This window comes from Lacerta agilis, chromosome 9 (assembly GCF_009819535.1).
Source record: "Lacerta agilis isolate rLacAgi1 chromosome 9, rLacAgi1.pri, whole genome shotgun sequence".
In the NCBI taxonomy this organism is placed as follows: domain Eukaryota; kingdom Metazoa; phylum Chordata; class Lepidosauria; order Squamata; family Lacertidae; genus Lacerta; species Lacerta agilis.
This window is the reverse complement of record NC_046320.1, coordinates 28,179,536-28,197,013: the sequence shown is the minus strand read 5'-3', so window position 1 is coordinate 28,197,013 and position 17,478 is coordinate 28,179,536. Positions and strand designations below refer to the sequence as shown.

The following is a 17,478-nucleotide window of genomic DNA, read 5'->3' as shown; positions in this document are numbered from 1 at the left end:
CAACCAAGGCCATTTCCAAATCAATTATTTGCTGTTAGTGTTATACAGTATAATTGCTACACATTTCCTGTTTTTCTCTTTTTCCACTCTCATTGGTAGTCTTTACCCTCATTTTTTTAAAAAATAATTTGGAAACTGCAAGTCAATGCAACGTGTATATACAGATGGGTGGGGTATAAATAAATTATCATCATCATCATTTTAAATACAATGCTTACATTGATATTAGGAGGTATTTATCAATAGCCCAGATGAAGGTTGCAGACAAAAAAGAGCTTTTTTATCATATTATCTTAACAAATTAAAGGAATGTAAATTCATTATTTATAAAATGGCAGTATCCCATACCTTCTACTACAGTCAACAAAGTTTTGCCAAATTATCAAGAATGTATCTTGTCTACCTGCTTTCTTTCCATTTAAGAATGCATGGAAAGTTTAGCCATAGCTGCAAACTCCCACACCTTGTCAATCTATTATTTTAATGTTTGGTGTCATTAATATTCTCCATTTCTTTCGGAAGGGTATTCTAGCATCAGCTAGAAGTGTGTCTGGGGGCATATGGTGAATATGTGCATGGAAATCAGGGTACATGCATACCACCCCACATCTCTCACATTATGGCAATCAGGGACATGCTGCTAATCATCTGAAGAAGTGTGCATGCACACAAAAGCTCATACCAAGAGCAAACTTAGTTGGTCTCTAAGGTGCTCCTGGAAGGAATTTTAAATTAATTAATTAATTAATTAATTTTACTATGGCAGACCAACACGGCTACCTACTTATAACTTTGTATACAATGTTACAGTATACAGTACAGTGGTACCTCAGGTTACATACGCTTCAGGTTATATATGCTTCAGGTTACATACTCTGCTAACCCAGAAATAATGCTTCAGGTAAAGATAACTTTAAAATAACTCTGCTTCAGGATAAGAACAGAAATTGTGCTCTGGCGGCGCAGCGGCAGTGGGAGGTCCCATTAGCTAAAGTGGTGCTTCAGGTTAAGAACAGTTTCAGGTTAAGAACGGACCTCCAGAATGAATTAAGTTCTTAACCCGAGGTACCACTGTACTCCAAAGAAGCCAGAAACACTTCTATAATTGAAGCTGAATTTCACGCAGCCAACATTAATCCTGAACTGATGCAATAAAAGTCTGTTCTCAATTTTGTTCATATATATATATGGTCTTAAATATGAATCAAGAGGTCAGGTAACTGTAGGCAATAACTTCAAAATCACATGGTTTGAAGAAGATGTCACTACCATCTGGCTGCAGCCATTCCATCAGGCTGCAGAAGAGGAAGGAATAAAAGGGATGTGGGGCTGCTTTCTCTTTTTCTCAAGTTTAAACATTTAAGGCAGCTGAGGAATCTTAGAGGGAGTGTACATTTAAGGCAGCTGAGGAATCTTAGAGGGAGATCACATCAGTGCTCAGCCACTTCCAGTTTTGCTATGCCAGATTAAAGGCTGAAGGAATCCTGAATCTATTGTATGGTGTAGACTTACATTGTTGTACTTTATGGGTGTTGAAAAATTAAAAACCAGACAGCATGAAATTAGAAAGTTTCCTACGAAAGCTGCATTATGGTGATTTAGAACATACCATATTCTAAACAGGGAAACAGATGGTTTGTCAAAGAAAATGCATACAACCTTACCCAGCCACCCATTACAAAATTCTAATTGTTAAGAGGAAACATTAACACTCCTGAAGTGTCATAGGCTCCTACACTGTGATGTGTAAGAAAGAGATGGCAAATACTGAACAAGAGAGGTACTAAACAAAGTTCTCACTGAAGTGATAAATCAGTCAATGGGTTCCACCACTTCGGATTGTAGGCGGGGGTCTGTGTGACTGAACATTCCTCCATAAATAAATTTAAAAAATCCTTGCACACACAAAACTAGGTGTCATAGAGAATGCTAAAACTATAGCCCTTCTCACAAATAAATAGTGGAGGAAATTTTTAGGAACATTGAGTTAGTGAAAGTGCAATGTATCATAATGATCCTGAGACACCCACAAAGTCGCTTTACCTCATATGGCAATGTTTCTCAAAGATTATTACCTTATTGTTATTATTTATTAAATTTATATAAATGATAGGTGCTGGGTGAACCCTCCTGAACACACTCGCTTATAGCATGAAGTCACTCTAACAGAACTTCTTACAGAGACACTATCACAAAGTTACATAATAACATTGGATGAGCCTGACTGGATCAGACCAAGGGCCTATCTAGTCCAGCATCCTGTTCTCACAGAGGCCATCTGGATTGCTGACCAACTAAGGAAGTCCCTGTTACATGGTGAATTGCCAATCTGGCAAGTTACTGGGAGTGGCACTAAACTATTAGGCAGACAGATTTCCTGACTGGGAAGCTCCAGAACTTGAATAGATGTTACTGAACATACTCTAGAGCCATTATCTCTTGCCAGAAATGCTTAGAGAAAACAATATGGTTTGAGAGCTGAGAAGTGGATTGCTTACACATCCCTGGTCATTTGAATCTTCTACCCAAACCATGATAAATCTTTCATGTAAAGATTTAACTTCAGGTTATATTGAGATAAATGTGCCAATAAATGCTAGAGAAGCCATAAGCATGATTAAATATAATTTACTAAAAATAGTTCCAAAATCAGTTTTGTAGTCCTGGCAGGTTTGTGTGTTAGACAAGGATGATAAAGACATTTCATGTGACCTTGATTCATTGTTTTATTGGACTGATTCACACATCTTGGTAAACTATAATTAATGGTTTACTATGACTTTCACCTGCTTATAATAAGAATTTTTTTTTTTATACCCCGCCCATCTTGCTAGGTTTCCCCAGCTACTCTGGATGGCTTACAGTATATCTAAACACATAAAGCATCAAATGTTAAAAAAAAACCTGATAAAGGGCTGCCTTCTGATGTCTTCTACAAGTTGTGTAATTCTTTATCTCCTTGACATCTGAAGAGAGGGCATTCCACAGGGAGGGAGCCACTACCGAGAAGGCCCTCTGCCTGGTTCCCTGTAACTTGGCTTTTCGCTGTGAGGGAACCAACAGAAGACCCTCAGAGGAGGATCTCAGTGTCCAGGCTGAGTGATGGGGGTGGAGACGCTCCTTCAGGTATACTGGGCCAAGGCCATTTAGGGCTTTAAAGGTCAGCAACAACACTTTGAAATGTACTGGAAGGCAGTGAAGATTCTTTAGGACTGGTGTTATATGGTCCCGGCGGCCACTCCCAGTCACCAGTCTAGCTGCCACATTCTGGATTAGTTGTAGTTTCTGGGTCACCTTCAAATGTAGCCCCACATAGAGCACATTGCAGTAGTCCAAGCGGGAAATAACCAGGGCATGCACCACTCTGGCAAGACAGTCTGCAGACAGGTAGGGTCTCAGCCTGCGTACCACATGGAGCTGGTAGACAGCTGCCCTGGACACAGAATTGACCTGCACCTCCATGGACAGCTGTGAGTCAAAAATGACTCCAAGGCTGCGTACCTGGTCTTACCCCATTCAGAACCAGGGAGTCCCCCACACCCACCCACCAACTGTCTCCCAAGAACAGTACTTCTGTTTTGTTACGATTCAACTTCAATCTGTTAGCCGCCATCCATCCGCCAACCGCCTTCGGACACTCACACAGGATCTTCACTGCCTTCACTGGTTCTGATTTGAAGCAGAGGTAGAGCTGGGTATCATCTGCATACTGGTGGACACCCAGTCCAAACCCCCTGATGATCTCTCCCAACGGCTTCAAGTAGATGTTAAAAGGCATGGGGCAGAGGACCGAGCCCTGAGGCACCACACAAGTGAGAGCCTGGGGGCCAACACTCATCCCCCAACACCTCTTTCTGGCTTTGCTCCTTGTTACTAGTATTACTCCTAGTATTTACTCCTTGCTTAGTATTATGCTCAAAAGGGATTGTTTTTTTGTTTCACTTAAATAAGCCATGATCAGACATAAACCTAAGCCAAAATGTCTGGCTTGTTTCTTCTGCATGATAGTGGAGAGGAACAGAGCAGTCAGATCGCCGAACGTCATAGATGACAATGAATTTAAACCTTGGTCTCCCCTGTCCTAATCTAACACTCTAAGCACTACAACACATTGTCACTATATGTGTGTATATATATCTCTTGCTATTTACAATGAGACAAAAGTGTATGTATTGCAGGGGAAATACAGAATTCCCAAGGAATGGAAGTCATCTTCAGCCATCAATTGTATTTTTAAAATGAACAAATTAATTGATAAATACTTTATCGTTGTCTCTGAATTCTTTGTATATAACTATGTTTCTTGACTGATGTTTCATGTATGGCTCTGAGATAGCAGACCTGGATAATTTGTGAAAAGCTTGATGCATTGATTTACTATGTTTCTGCAATAACAGCTACCCAGAGACTCATTAAGTTAAAGTCTAGAAAAACGGGTTAGCTTTCATTCAGTAATAAACCAGAGACTGAGCTGTGAAGCCAGCTTTGGAAACATTATTCTAAATGCAATTCTAAAAATATAACCAAATTTAAGAAGAGCAATATAAGCAATATTAATGAGCACCAGTCATAAAGCAATCAAGCTAAAATATGTGAATTCTCCGTCACCAGCACCACACACACCACACACAGGAATAAGTATTTCCTATTCCTGGAAAATGAAGTGTATCCTTTGGGACTTTCTCAGTTCCTCCCTTCAGCCCCCTGTATGTCCCCAAAATCTGCTCATGAGGTTCCAATACTCCCTGCATGGGGGAGATTGTATGGGAACGAGGAGAAGATCCAAGTTCTGTTGTGTGAGTGGAAGTTCATTCCATTTGCACACAAGCAGTGTTGAAAACAACCCTCTCTTCCTACTAGGTGGCCATGTTCTCCTTGCTGCCACTCGACCTGCTAACACTTAACAAGTCCTGCCAGTGGAAGCCTTGCGCAAGGATTTGCAATTGTGCAATGGGGCTTCCCTCCTCTCCTTCTCCTGTGCCTCCCTCCCAAATGGCTCTGGTCAGGAGAACCCCCAGAACATTAAATAGGAGGATGGAGGGGAAATGCATGCATGGTCAGAACGCTTGTAACAGCCTGACACTTAATTCCACCCAGTGTCCATTTCTGCACCCACTAATGCACCCACCTACCTTAACATTTCCTTAAAAACCAGCATGGATAGTCCACACAAGCTGAATGCAGCCCACAGCTAAATTTCACCCAACCCTAGATTTCATTATTTTTCTTTAATGATTTTGAAATGCACACTCCTTTTGCAGGATGAAAAATTATCAATAGAAATATTTATATAGCGAGAAATATTTTATATCCATATGCTATGAAATAGATTTAGAAGAAATTCAAGCAAATGTTTTCCGTTCACTTGGCTGCATAATGCCTGGCATAGGGAGGGTTAGTAATTACATCTTGTATTGCAGTGGTATAAATGCAAAGGTTAAGCTGAGACTTACATGGTAAAGACATCGATAGTGTCCCCAGGAGCTCTTGCCATCTCAAAGTAGGTCTGAAGAATGTTGACAGTTCCCGAGAGTGCTTCATGGCCACAGCCACAAAAGAGGGCGACCCCAGCATACAGCAGGATTGTGGCAATCAAGGAGGCATAGGGAATGCCCCCCAAGCACTTGATGCAACATTCAAAGCACCCTGGACAAAACAGAAGAGAAGACTATTCTTAACACATTTTAATTTTTCATCAAAGCCAACCCACGTTTTATTTTTTATTTTCTCAGGACAGTATTTGCAGTCATGTGTTGCCTATATACTCTGCTGGGAGTCTGAGCATGCAAATATCCTCAGGGTAGATTCTAAAATAAAATTTCTAAGAGACACCCGTGTTCTCTTTTCTTTCTAGTACCAAAGCACCCTGGAAAACAATAGTGATGCAGCTAGGTGATCTGAAAGACCCAGTCCTTACTGTCAGACAGGAAATAGGCCCTTGAACCTAAAGGAGGCAACCCACTTATTTCTGAAGAAGGTATCTGAAGAAGTGTGCATGCACATGAAAGCTCGTACCAAGAACAAACTTAGTTGGTCTCTAAGGTGCTACTGGAAAGAATTTTTTATTTTGTTTTCACTTATTTCTTATAACAGTGCAGGGAGTGTGGCTAGCACAAGGCCATTTTCATTTTCACATCCTTTGCTTTTTATTGGCTCCTTCAGCCCCCTCATTCCTCATGCTTCACTTCTCCTTGGACCAGCGACTTCCCTTGCATGATAATGGCTCAAGTCTGCTGTTGATAATGTTAGATTTATGGATATCTTGCTGAAAGTTGTTTGGCCAACAAGAAACCTGGGCTAGAATTGCTGTGGTTGTTCAAATCAACTGCAACAGTGCAAAAGTCCTTTTGTGCTCACACTTTAAGGGCCTTAATCCCAAGATCCATGTGGTTTTAATGCCCATATCTCCCCAGAGGCTGTAATTATTATTGATGATTTTAATATAAATGATTGCTCCACAGGGGAGAGTGAAGATGCCAAGAATGAGTCATATTGTTATTGTCGCATTGTCACTATTTTTAGCTGAACCATCAGTGTATTTGTAAACATCCATACCATTCTAGCATGCAAGGGCAAAGGCTTCCATGCTTTGATTAACCTAGCAGAGGTTGGGATAAAACTACCGGTATATCCAGAGATGATTCTTCTGTACTACCAAACAGCACTGCCAGTGCAGATAATAATGTGCCTTAACAAAGGAAGAACTTATTCCAGATGTCTCCTTCTCTCCCGTTTCTTATATGGAATTAGTCTACAGGTCCATTTTGGTCCAAAGACACCAAACATTGTCTACTCTGTGATATGAATCTGGGACCTTATGTATGTAAACTCCACGGAGGTACAGAGCAAGGGTGGGAAACCTGTTTCCTTCCAGATGTTGGATTTCAACTTAAATCAGCCACAGCAAGAATGACTAAGAGTTAGGGATGAGGAGAGTTGTAGTCCAGCAACAGTCGAAGGGCTACATGTTCCCCAGAAGTTGGTTGATTCTCTTCAACTTTAGTCCAGCTGTGGTCCAGAACATCTGGAATGCCACAGGTTCCCCATCTCTAGGGAAGCTTGATCTCTCTTCATAACAAACTACAGACTGGCATTACTATTTCATGCCAGAAATCACAGATCTCTAGACCATAGTTTCCCCTGGCACTGCTATACTGTTCTTGAAGCAAAGATATCCCACCTTTTTGCTACACTTTTGTGTCATGCAGCAAGATGCAGCAAGAGCTTCCCATCTATATGTACAACATTTTTATTAAGTGCACTAGATTCCTAAGTACAACTCAGCAAGGTGAAGGAAAGTTCATTACTATTCTCCTTGCACACTCTCACACAAAATCTCTGGTGCCTAATCTTACTTTAGTTCCCCCCCCCCCACATGATCTGACAGTAATTTTTCTCTTCTCTGGAGAGTAACTGCCAACTGGACTGTCTATTTAATCTGTGTGGATCTTTCCTTTTTCTTCTTTGCTTCAAAGCACAGAGAATGTAGAAATATATTTTTAACTCAAGGAAGAAAATAAATATTCCAACACTTTGGGGGGTCATTTTTTGGGGTACATGTGTGTTACCTGTTGAAGTGTCTCAATTACCCTTGGTGAAATTTAGGTTGCAACATAAATTTAAGATCAAAATATTTTCCTTGTAAAACAGATGTTCTTTTAGTATTTTGACTTATTAGTCACATACTATGGAAAAGTATCTAAGCAACTTACAAAAGGGTTTAAAACCAACAAAGTCTAATATTTTTACAATACATTTTATGGCATAATAATAATAATAATATATTCCTCCATGGGGAGTATTAATGTGTTATTAATCTACCCAGTTCAAGGCAAGACCCATTCAAGGCTCAAAAAATAATACTTGAGTTTATGCGTTTCAGTGAGCATATATATTGGAAATGCATTTCCATACAAAAATCATAAAATGAAAAGACTTGAGGACATATGACAGACACAAAATGGAAAGAGTTTATTTTGCGTTTTGTTTTAAAGTGAATGTGCTTGGTTCTGTGAGGATTTTGCACCAATAAAGAGCCATTCTTTAAGGTCATCCTCTTTCTACATGTTTAATTCTCTCAATTAAATCAATTTCCGTACAGAATATGACTAGTACTTGGACAGTTGAAAGGACAAATTCTAACCATCTCTGCTTTCCTGGGTGAATGGTGCCAATGAGTGAACTATGTTCATAAAGTAGATTATATGTAGTTATCCACTTATATCTGAGCATCATTTCAGTTTTCAGTGAGGGGGAGGGGGTCAGTAAGGTGTGCAAGAGAGAGAGAGAGAGAGAGAGAGAGAGAGAGAGAGAGAGAGAGAGAGAGAGCAGTTTTGAATCTGAACAGAATGAGACAGGGAGTCTTCCAGAGTTGTAAACTAGCTGTAGAGGAAGCACCCTGAGGAGCAAAGATTAAGACTCTCTCTAGGGATTTGTTGCCTGCTGAAAGAATGCCTATTTGCTTGCAGGATGCTCTGCTTGCACATTTGCAGTCCAAAAGAAACCCAACTTGCTAACATTGCCCCTAGCATGTTCCACTTCTCAGGAAGTTGGGAGGGGCCACCTAATGATATGACTCATGTTAAATTACAGCTTCAAAGGAAAAGAATGGTTTTGTTTGATGTCGGTTGAAAATAAGGAACTTCATCGTAAATGCATTTTAAAAATGCAGGATATATCTTCAGTTGAAATAGTGCATGTCCTTATGTTACTAGAATCCTTTTTAAACAATCAGTACATTCCTCCCACTGCCTTTATAAAAAGGATGAGGTGGGTTGGGCATGATCAAAATAATTCTGCCTCTGGGCTTCCATTTGAAAGCTCAGGAATGAAAAACCCAGCCTCCTTTCACACTTCTCATGTACAGCAAAACTCATCCTATACAAGATGAAAGTGCTGGGCATGCACAAACAAATGTCCTCATGGCAATAAGAGCGATCACTTATTTTAAACATTAGCCTGGTAGCAATAGAAGATTAGAAATTCCATGCATGAGAGGGATGGAGCAGGAAGAATAGGGTGCTCTTTCCCTCCTCTGTGTCCAGCATTGAAAGCAATCCCTGATAGGGGAGGGAAGCCCCTTCTTCTGCATTCAGCATAGAAATGCATCTCTCTGTCTGTACCTTGCCAGCCTATAGCAGGTTTATTTTTTAAAATGCAATCTAGTAAATTTGGGGGCATACATACATGGCTATTTTAAGTATAGGTGTTAGCAAAAGTGCTAAGCTGACATTTGCTCTGTATGTGTATGTGTGAGTTTCTTGAACATTTTTGCATCCACCAAAATCCAATATGTCTAAGAGGGCATGTGAATGATGTAATAATGGTCACAGGGGGGAGAGCGGGGATGTGTGAGCCCATTGCCAAGGCAACTGTGCTTCATGACTTGTAGCTCTGTGCTGACTTCAGGATGAACTGCAAGTACAATGTGGTAAGATTTGACCCTGTTGCCTTGGCACTGATTCAAGGTGCATCTTCTACCAAGCGCTGTGGATATTAGAGAAAAAAATAGATTGATACTGTGATCCCAGAAGTCTCTTCTCTAGTGCTCAGTGCATTATTTCACTTAAAATAAAATAAAATAAAAAATTCCTTCCAGTAGCACCTTAGAGACCAACTAAGTTTGTTCTTGGTATGAGCTTTCGTGTGCATGCACACTTCTTCAGATATTTCACTTAGTTAGAAATGAACCTGTAAATTCTTGCTGCATAAACTGCTTGCTTAATTATTCTTTGGCTAATTCTTCGACAATCTCTCATAGAAATATTGAGGGGAAAATGAAAATATGAGTAACGCTAGAAACTCACTACATATACCTTTTACCTTTGATCTCTTAGCTCAATGTTTTGGAACCAGTATCTGCCAAGGATCTCATCCTGTGGGGCAGAGCCACAGCAAGAGCTTCCCATGAGTGGAGTCATTGCCACTTACTTGTGAGGGGCAAGATGGCAGCAAAGTCAGGTCTGCATGAGTGACTGGTGGAAATACTAGATTAGTTATGCCAAAGGGCATAAGAGGAAGGAACTCCTCCTTGACTTTGCAGTAGGCAACCTCTGAACTGTGTTTTTTGTCTTTGATTGATGCTCTAATATGTTATTATGATATAGATATATAGATATATATCTATATAGATATATATGCTCAGTTATCTAAATAACTTAGTTGTGGGGATGAAGGTCTCCTAAGAGAGGCAGAAATGTTCAGTGTGCTGAAACAAACCTTTTAAGTGGATATCTGTATCCCAGTTGCGTCTCTACTGAAACTATTTTCTTTTGTTTTTATTTGTGGAATTATTTTTAAATGCTTTACAATTATTTTATGGATGGAACTGTTTCATTTGTTTTATAATTGTATATATTATTGCTGTAACCTGCCCTGGAACCCTGTAGTCAAGGGCAGGTGAGAAATCTAAGAAAATAAACAATATATAAACAAATGGCTTAGTCGATTAGAGTGTGGTGCTGATAATGCCAAGGTTGCAAGTTTGATCCCCATATGAGACAGCTGGATATTCCTGCATTGCAAGGGGTTGGAACAGATGATCCTCAGGGTCCCTTCCAACTCTACAGTTCTATGATTCTGTGAAATAAATAAACAAACAGTAGGCCAACCCATTGGAATTTAGACACTGGCATTTCCAGTTAAAATAGGTCCTAGGACAAATTCAAGTCCATCTAATGGTGGACATGAAGAAGTTGTGTGGTCCCCAGCCTACACCAAAAGAACAAGACTTGGGGAAGTATCACTTTCTAGCTCAACAATTAAGCCCCATTCATTTTTAGTAGAAGCTCTTCTCCCAGCAGATGACACTGTCAGTGCCCTTGCCTACACTACACTTCTAAATGTACTAGCTCAACCTTGAGAGCGGAAGAAGGGGAAACTATATGGAATCTAATCGGAGCAGGAGAAAAGTAGTCAAGCAGACAAAACCATGTGCAGATCAAGTCTGGAGGAGCCACTGATTCACTGCGGGATGCATGACATACATGTCAGCCTGGAAAGCACAGGGATGCGCCCCTTGATATTCAAGGAGGAGGACATGGAATTAGTATCAAGACTTGTATTTCTCATTCTCTCCCCCCCCCCCACCATGTACTTTTGAAACTGTGTTAAATCAGTTGCCAAAGTCTAAACAATCATGAAAGTAAGTCTGTCTACATGCCCAGCAAGGATTTTACTTAGGTTTGTTCAAACATTGCAACACACAGCAGGTTATTTCTGAAACATAGGCACTCTTGAGGGTTGAGGGTTGGGGCTTTCTCAGTGAAGCAAAGCTCAGCTAACTGGATGGGTATACTAAAGCAAAAGGAGCTCTCTGGATTATGGCCAACATGTTGTTGCAGTTTTTTTTAGCCCATTTGAGACTTAATCTATGCCCAAACTGATACAGACTCAGTAGTTTCTAAAGTAGTGCAAGTTGTTTCTATGAAGACACCTCGGTGTGCCTATTTATAGTTTTTAAAGCATACAATATGCCCAAAGCACACAAAGACTGGAAATAAATTAATCAATATATCCAACAACTTAATTGCGCTTCATATATTTCATTAAACTGAGAACTCTCATTTATGGGACATTAATGGTTATGAAAATACAGAGGAAAATTGTGTTGTGATTAGCTTTTATGTGTTTTCAGTACATTAAGTTTATTGCAATATAAATGAGTTATCCTACTCCCACAGCTAATAAACATGTAAGATATGGACATTTAGCAGTGCCTGCATGTAAGGTAAATTAGTCAGGCACAATGCAAACAGACCCTCTCATCCAAACACTTACCAAATGTGTTGGTCCACTTTGTCCATCTGCCTTACTTAACATAATCATGAAGTCATAAAATAAAAGGGCACAACTGGACCCAGCTTTCCATTCTACAACAAAGGTGGTGGTCTTGGCAAATCAGCTAATAATTTTATTATCATTGGCTTGGCTCCTAACTTTTCTTCTGTGAGTGGAATTTATGGAAAGGGACGTCCCCTTCCCATTGTAGGCCACTGCACCTTCTGAAAATCTGTTTCTGGATGTTGGGGGACTCTTGGGAATAGTGCCATGGGTTCAAAACGCACGATGGGCAAAATATTGCAAGAAGTTGGACTAGGTGACCTTCATGGTCCCTTCCAACTCTCTGATTCTATTATTGTTCCAATAATATTTTCCGTATCTTTGATTGGTCACTGCAGTGTCCACTATTTGGTAGCTGATTTTTGGACACACCCTTATAGAAACTCACCACACAGGCTTGTATTGAACATAAAGTAATTTGTCCACATGAAACATTGGTATTTCTTTATTACTTGAAACATAAAAATGGGATTCCTGTGCCTTACTGAATAAAAATTAAATTCATTTTATTCGTGAGAACTAGAAGGAAACGTTAAATTTTCAAAATGAAATTCCATAGATGCTCATGGGAGAATTCCCACAATGTATTTTTCCTTAGGTTTGCAATGTTATGGACATGATAATCCAGTTTCCATGGGCTGAGGCAGCTGGGGAAAGTGACACTGCAATCATAGGAATTGTTACCAGCCATATCCCGTGATTGCTCATTTCACACATTCTGTTTGCCCATCTGGGCATGTGTCAAAAGCTCTTTTGTGGAGGTCAAATATGCCACATGCATCAGCTCATATGTCATGAAAATTGTATAACCCCCAAATGCCCTAGTTAGCACAACACCAATTACATGCCCGCTTAAACAATCCAGCAGTAAGATCAGCAGCAACCAGACCCCTGACAACCTTTGAAAACCTCATCCTAATGACAAAGGGACATAGCAGAGGGATAGTATCCGCAGTATACAAAATACTACTCAAGAGTCCCATGAACCCCCTAGACGCAATCAAAAAACAATGGGAGGATGACATAGGATACGAAATCAACCCCACCCAATGGACCAGGATGTGGTCTAAACCCCCCCTTTAAATCCATATCAACAAAAAGAAAAGAACTCACCCTAAAACTAACCTACAGGTGGTATCTAACGCCAAGAAAATTAGTGCTAATATGCCCAGGAAACTCACCAAAATGCTGGAGAGGGTACACCTCCACAGGCACATACTGCCACATGTGGTGGGAGTGCCCCAAAATCCAACCATTCTGGACAACAACCATATGAGAAATAGGTAAGATAACCAAGCAAGTGCTAGAAATCACCCCAGAATTGGTCTTACTAAACATCTTCCAAGACAATAATGTCCACGTATACTACAAAGAACTCATAACCCATCTACTCTCAGCAGCCAGAAACATCATAACCAGACACTGGAAAGACCTGTCAGGAATAAGCATGGACCAATGGTACCCAGTAGTATGGGAAACAGCCCTACTAGAAAAACTAACTAGTAACCTGAAACTGACATGGGGACAAACAGAATAAGATACCTTCACCCCAGTATGGTTCCCCTTCATCACACACACAGCCCAAAAAGACAATGACAAAAATCTACTGACAGCATAGAAATCAATATGGCTAACCTGATCAAAAACACTCATCCACCCCACTCACACAGGAAACCAAAGACCACCACAGCCAACCACAAATGAACTATCACCCCCTACGCCAACCCCGACCTCTCTCACCACCAAAGGAACACAAGCAAACAACAGACAACCTGTACAAACAATGCTGACACCAAACCCTACATATATTAAGTAAGTAGAAACATCACCACCCCACCCCACCCACCTCTCCATCCCACCCACCTCTCTCCCCCTTTTCTTCCTAATGTCTCAAAAACAAAACTGATGTGTAAAAATGTTACATGGAAAAATACGAGACATTGTATATACCTCTGTAAAACAAGAAAATCCTTAATAAAAAAGAAAAAGAAGAAAAAGAAAATTGTATAACCAAATAAAACTCTCTGTTGCTGGGATTGCTGTGGATGTCATTATCTATGGTGTCTAGTATTCCAGTATTCCATGTCTGGGAAATGAGTTTTACTTCATAGAGGAAGATGGTTGTGCTTTTACCTGTAGCAAATGCAGCAGGGGATAAATTAAACTGCATAAAATAATCCTGAGATATCATCTTAAACCAGCCCACCCTCAAGCATGAGACACACGGGGACTAAATGGTGGAAATCTGGGCTGGAGTAGGAGCAACAAATCTTCCCTTACCTCTTTCAGGTGAGAGCAGATCAAATTGCCCTGATGGAGTATGTGTTTGCAACCCTAACATTCCTGCAAAGTGAGTGAGCAACCAAGTAGGCACACCACGGCTCATCTTTAAAAGCTTGGTAGGTAGGGACAAGCTTTTGGGGACATCTTTGTCACTTTTGCCTCATTCTGAATTTCTGCAGCTGAGAGTGTCTGCTGATGAGCCTGTTTGATCACTTGTCTGAATAAAGATCTCTTTCTTACTTATAAGTAAGAGCTTTTGCTTGCATGTCTTGGGGTGGGAGATAGAACAGAGCAGCCTATGAGTGGAATTCCATTCATGGTAACTCTGGATCCAGCTTTTTGTGTTTAACTTGTACACAGGTAAAGGTAAAGGTAAAGGACTCCTGGACAGTTAAGTCCAGTCAAAGTTGACTATGGCGTTGTGATGCTCATCTTGCTTTCAGGCTGAGGGAACCGGTGTTTGTCCACAGACAGCTTTCCAGGTCATGCGGCCAGCATGACTAAACCGCTTATGGCGGAACAGCATGATGGAAGTCAAAGCGCACGGAAACACCATTTACCTTCCTGCAGCAGCAGTACCTATTTATCTACTTGCACTGGTGTGCTTTCAAACTGCTAGGTTGGTAGGAGCTGAGACAGAGCAACGGGAGCTCACCGAGTCATAGGGATTCAAACCACCAACCTTTTGATAGGCAAGCCCATGAGACTCAGTGGTTTAGACCACAGCGCCACCTGCATCCCTAAAGTACTGTAGTCATAACTATCTAACAGTTGTCTACCAGTATCTGTTTTCTCATAGTAGCAACGTATAAACTGCAGCGGATATACACACAGTTCTACACAAACTCTTGGCCTAGCTGGATATAGGTCAGTAAGAGTAACAGAATGCATACCATGCCAGAGGCAACAGACAGCACTGACCTTGGTCCTAACTTAAGTATGGGATCTGACATTTTTGCAATGATGTAGCATATTGTGAGCAAGATATTGTGCAACTAGATACCTGCTATGATATGGTAACCTAAATGGCTGTAAGGAATGTCTCCTTCACAGTTAGTATTTAAAGATGGGAAGGCGGGAACTTCTCCCATGAAAGTTACGTTTGGCCTGATCAATACCACTGCATCCCTGGCTCAATTAACACAGAAGAATACGAATTTTCCACTATCAAATGTATTGTTGTTATAATTATTAATTTGAATTTGTATTACACTCTTTAACTCAAAGGTTGCCAGGGCAGTAAAGAAATCTATCTGGCACTATTTCCTCTTACTGATACAGGCCTGTCCCATGATGCATCAAGTGCAATCAGCAGCAGTTATTGCCAGCCAAATACATGCATGTGTGTGCGCACATGCACACGTGTGCCACCCTGGGGGTGGACAAGGGCTACAAGAACCAGTCGTTCTACAGGAAACATTTTCTTTTCTCACATTTCTAAGCAGGCAACAAAAAAAACCCTGAAAATATTAATCAAGCCATTGAGCCACCACACAGAAATGTTAAGCTCAGTTAAACATGGTGGGTCACGAATGGTTCTGATCCTAATATAAGCTCTCAAAACCAGGTGTAGAAGAGAGTCATAAAAAGAAGCAGAAAATACCAACAGCATGGAAATCCCATGGATTCTTAGGACCACATTGGTGTTACCACTCTATGGAGAGCAGGGAGGAAACCTCAGTTATCCAAACTTGTGACGATCAGTCAAAGATAATAAGTAAAAGTTAGAAATGTGTCAATATAATACCTCTTAAAGCAGAGGTTTTCAACCTTTTTGAGTCCATGGCTCCCTTGACCAACTACAATCTTTCTGTGGCACCCCTGTGGGGCTCAGGAGCCCTGTTACCATGTCACCCCCTTGCCTGCAGAGCTGGCAACCTCTCACCCTTTTTCGAACACCGTTTCTTATGGAGTGTTCCCTCAGCCTCCTCTCTTCTCTCCCCTCTCCTTGGGAGTCCTCCAGGTGCCACTGGTTGAAAACCTCTGTCTTAAAGAGTTCTTTTATGGTTCCTGTTTATGAACTGCATAATTTAGGCTACAATCCTGTGTGCAGTTATCTTTGTTTAATGTTTATATATATATGCTGGAAGCCGCCCAGAGCTGCTGGGGCAATCCCAGTCAGATGGGCAAGGTACAAATATTACTATTTGTAATAATTACTTGGGAGTAAACCCTGCTGATCACATGAAAATTACAGGCTTGTGATATAAGTTTATATTTTACGGATAATTTTCTGGGGGGAATGATTTTTTTAAAAAAACTTTTGTTTTCTGATTCAACTATGGAAATATAAATCCAAGGTCTCTGATAAGAAGGGAGCAGGAAGAGGATAATGCCTTTCATTCCACCAGGGGCCCCTTTATGTGTAAGCAGACATCAGGACCTCCCCACAAAACACTGTGCATTGAATGTGCCAGCTGCCTCCCTTCCTCTGCTGCAAGGAGTGGAACCTGTGGGCCTCCAGAGGCTGTTGGACTTTGGCTCTCATCAGCACCAGCCAGAACACACAATGAGGTGATGAGAATTGGAATCCAGCACCATATGGAGGGCCATAGGCTCCACAGGTGTCTTCTGTTGCCTACTCTCTGCATGCAATCAGTGAGAAACAGTGGTGTTCATAGTTTATCTGTGTCAGTCTGTATCTGTATCTGTACTGAACCTGAAATTGTTTTACACCAGCTTTTATTGTTGTTGTTTTTTTAAAAGTGAATCACTTTTGGATGTTTTATGGGACAGAATAGTGATGTGCCAACGCCAGCAATTCCCCCTGCAGCTGCACACCCGCAGCTCCATAGCTGTCAGTAAAGCATATTAAAAGCCATTTGTTACAACCCCTTTGCCCCCTATTTTATTCATTTATTTGAAACAGCCCTACGCTGCCCTTCCTCCTATTTAGGATTTCAAGGTTGTCTGTAGCCAGCTGTACCCTACACTTCTGGCTATGAAGCATGAGTGAAAAGACCACAATGGAAATACAGAGCTTCAACTAACAATGAAATAAGCTACAGGGGGGAAAAATGTAAAGTCAAGTGATTGTGGCCAGTTTTTAAATGGAATTTTCCCTTCTTCATTTCATGATAATGGCAGCCGCCTATGTGGGTATTCAAAGGCTTGCACAACTGATAGGATTCAGCTGTGCAACAAAAGGAAGGAAGCATTAGGGAAGCCTCACGGTTCCGTGGCCAAGGCCCTCTGTAAATGAACAAAGAAGCTACAGATACTAGGGCAACCCATGCCCTGCTGTTAACACTGGGAATGGCAGAAGCAAATTATACACCACATCAAGCTATCTTTTTATCTGTGGCTGCTCTTTAAGCATCCTCAGTTTGCACTAATTCTCTATGTGAAAGATTT

The 17,478-nt window shown here is 40.9% G+C and overlaps 1 protein-coding gene across 3 annotated transcripts in view; it reads right to left on the bottom strand.

Moving 5' to 3' along the window:
• Nucleotides 1-17,478, bottom strand: part of GPM6A (glycoprotein M6A) — a 181,028-nt gene that overhangs the window by 27,871 nt on the left and 135,679 nt on the right. For all 3 annotated transcript variants that reach the window (XM_033159860.1, XM_033159857.1, XM_033159858.1), the window contains one exon: nt 5,454-5,646. In XM_033159860.1, coding sequence (XP_033015751.1) covers nt 5,454-5,646 — 193 coding nt within the window. The remainder of the gene's footprint in view (nt 1-5,453; nt 5,647-17,478) is intronic.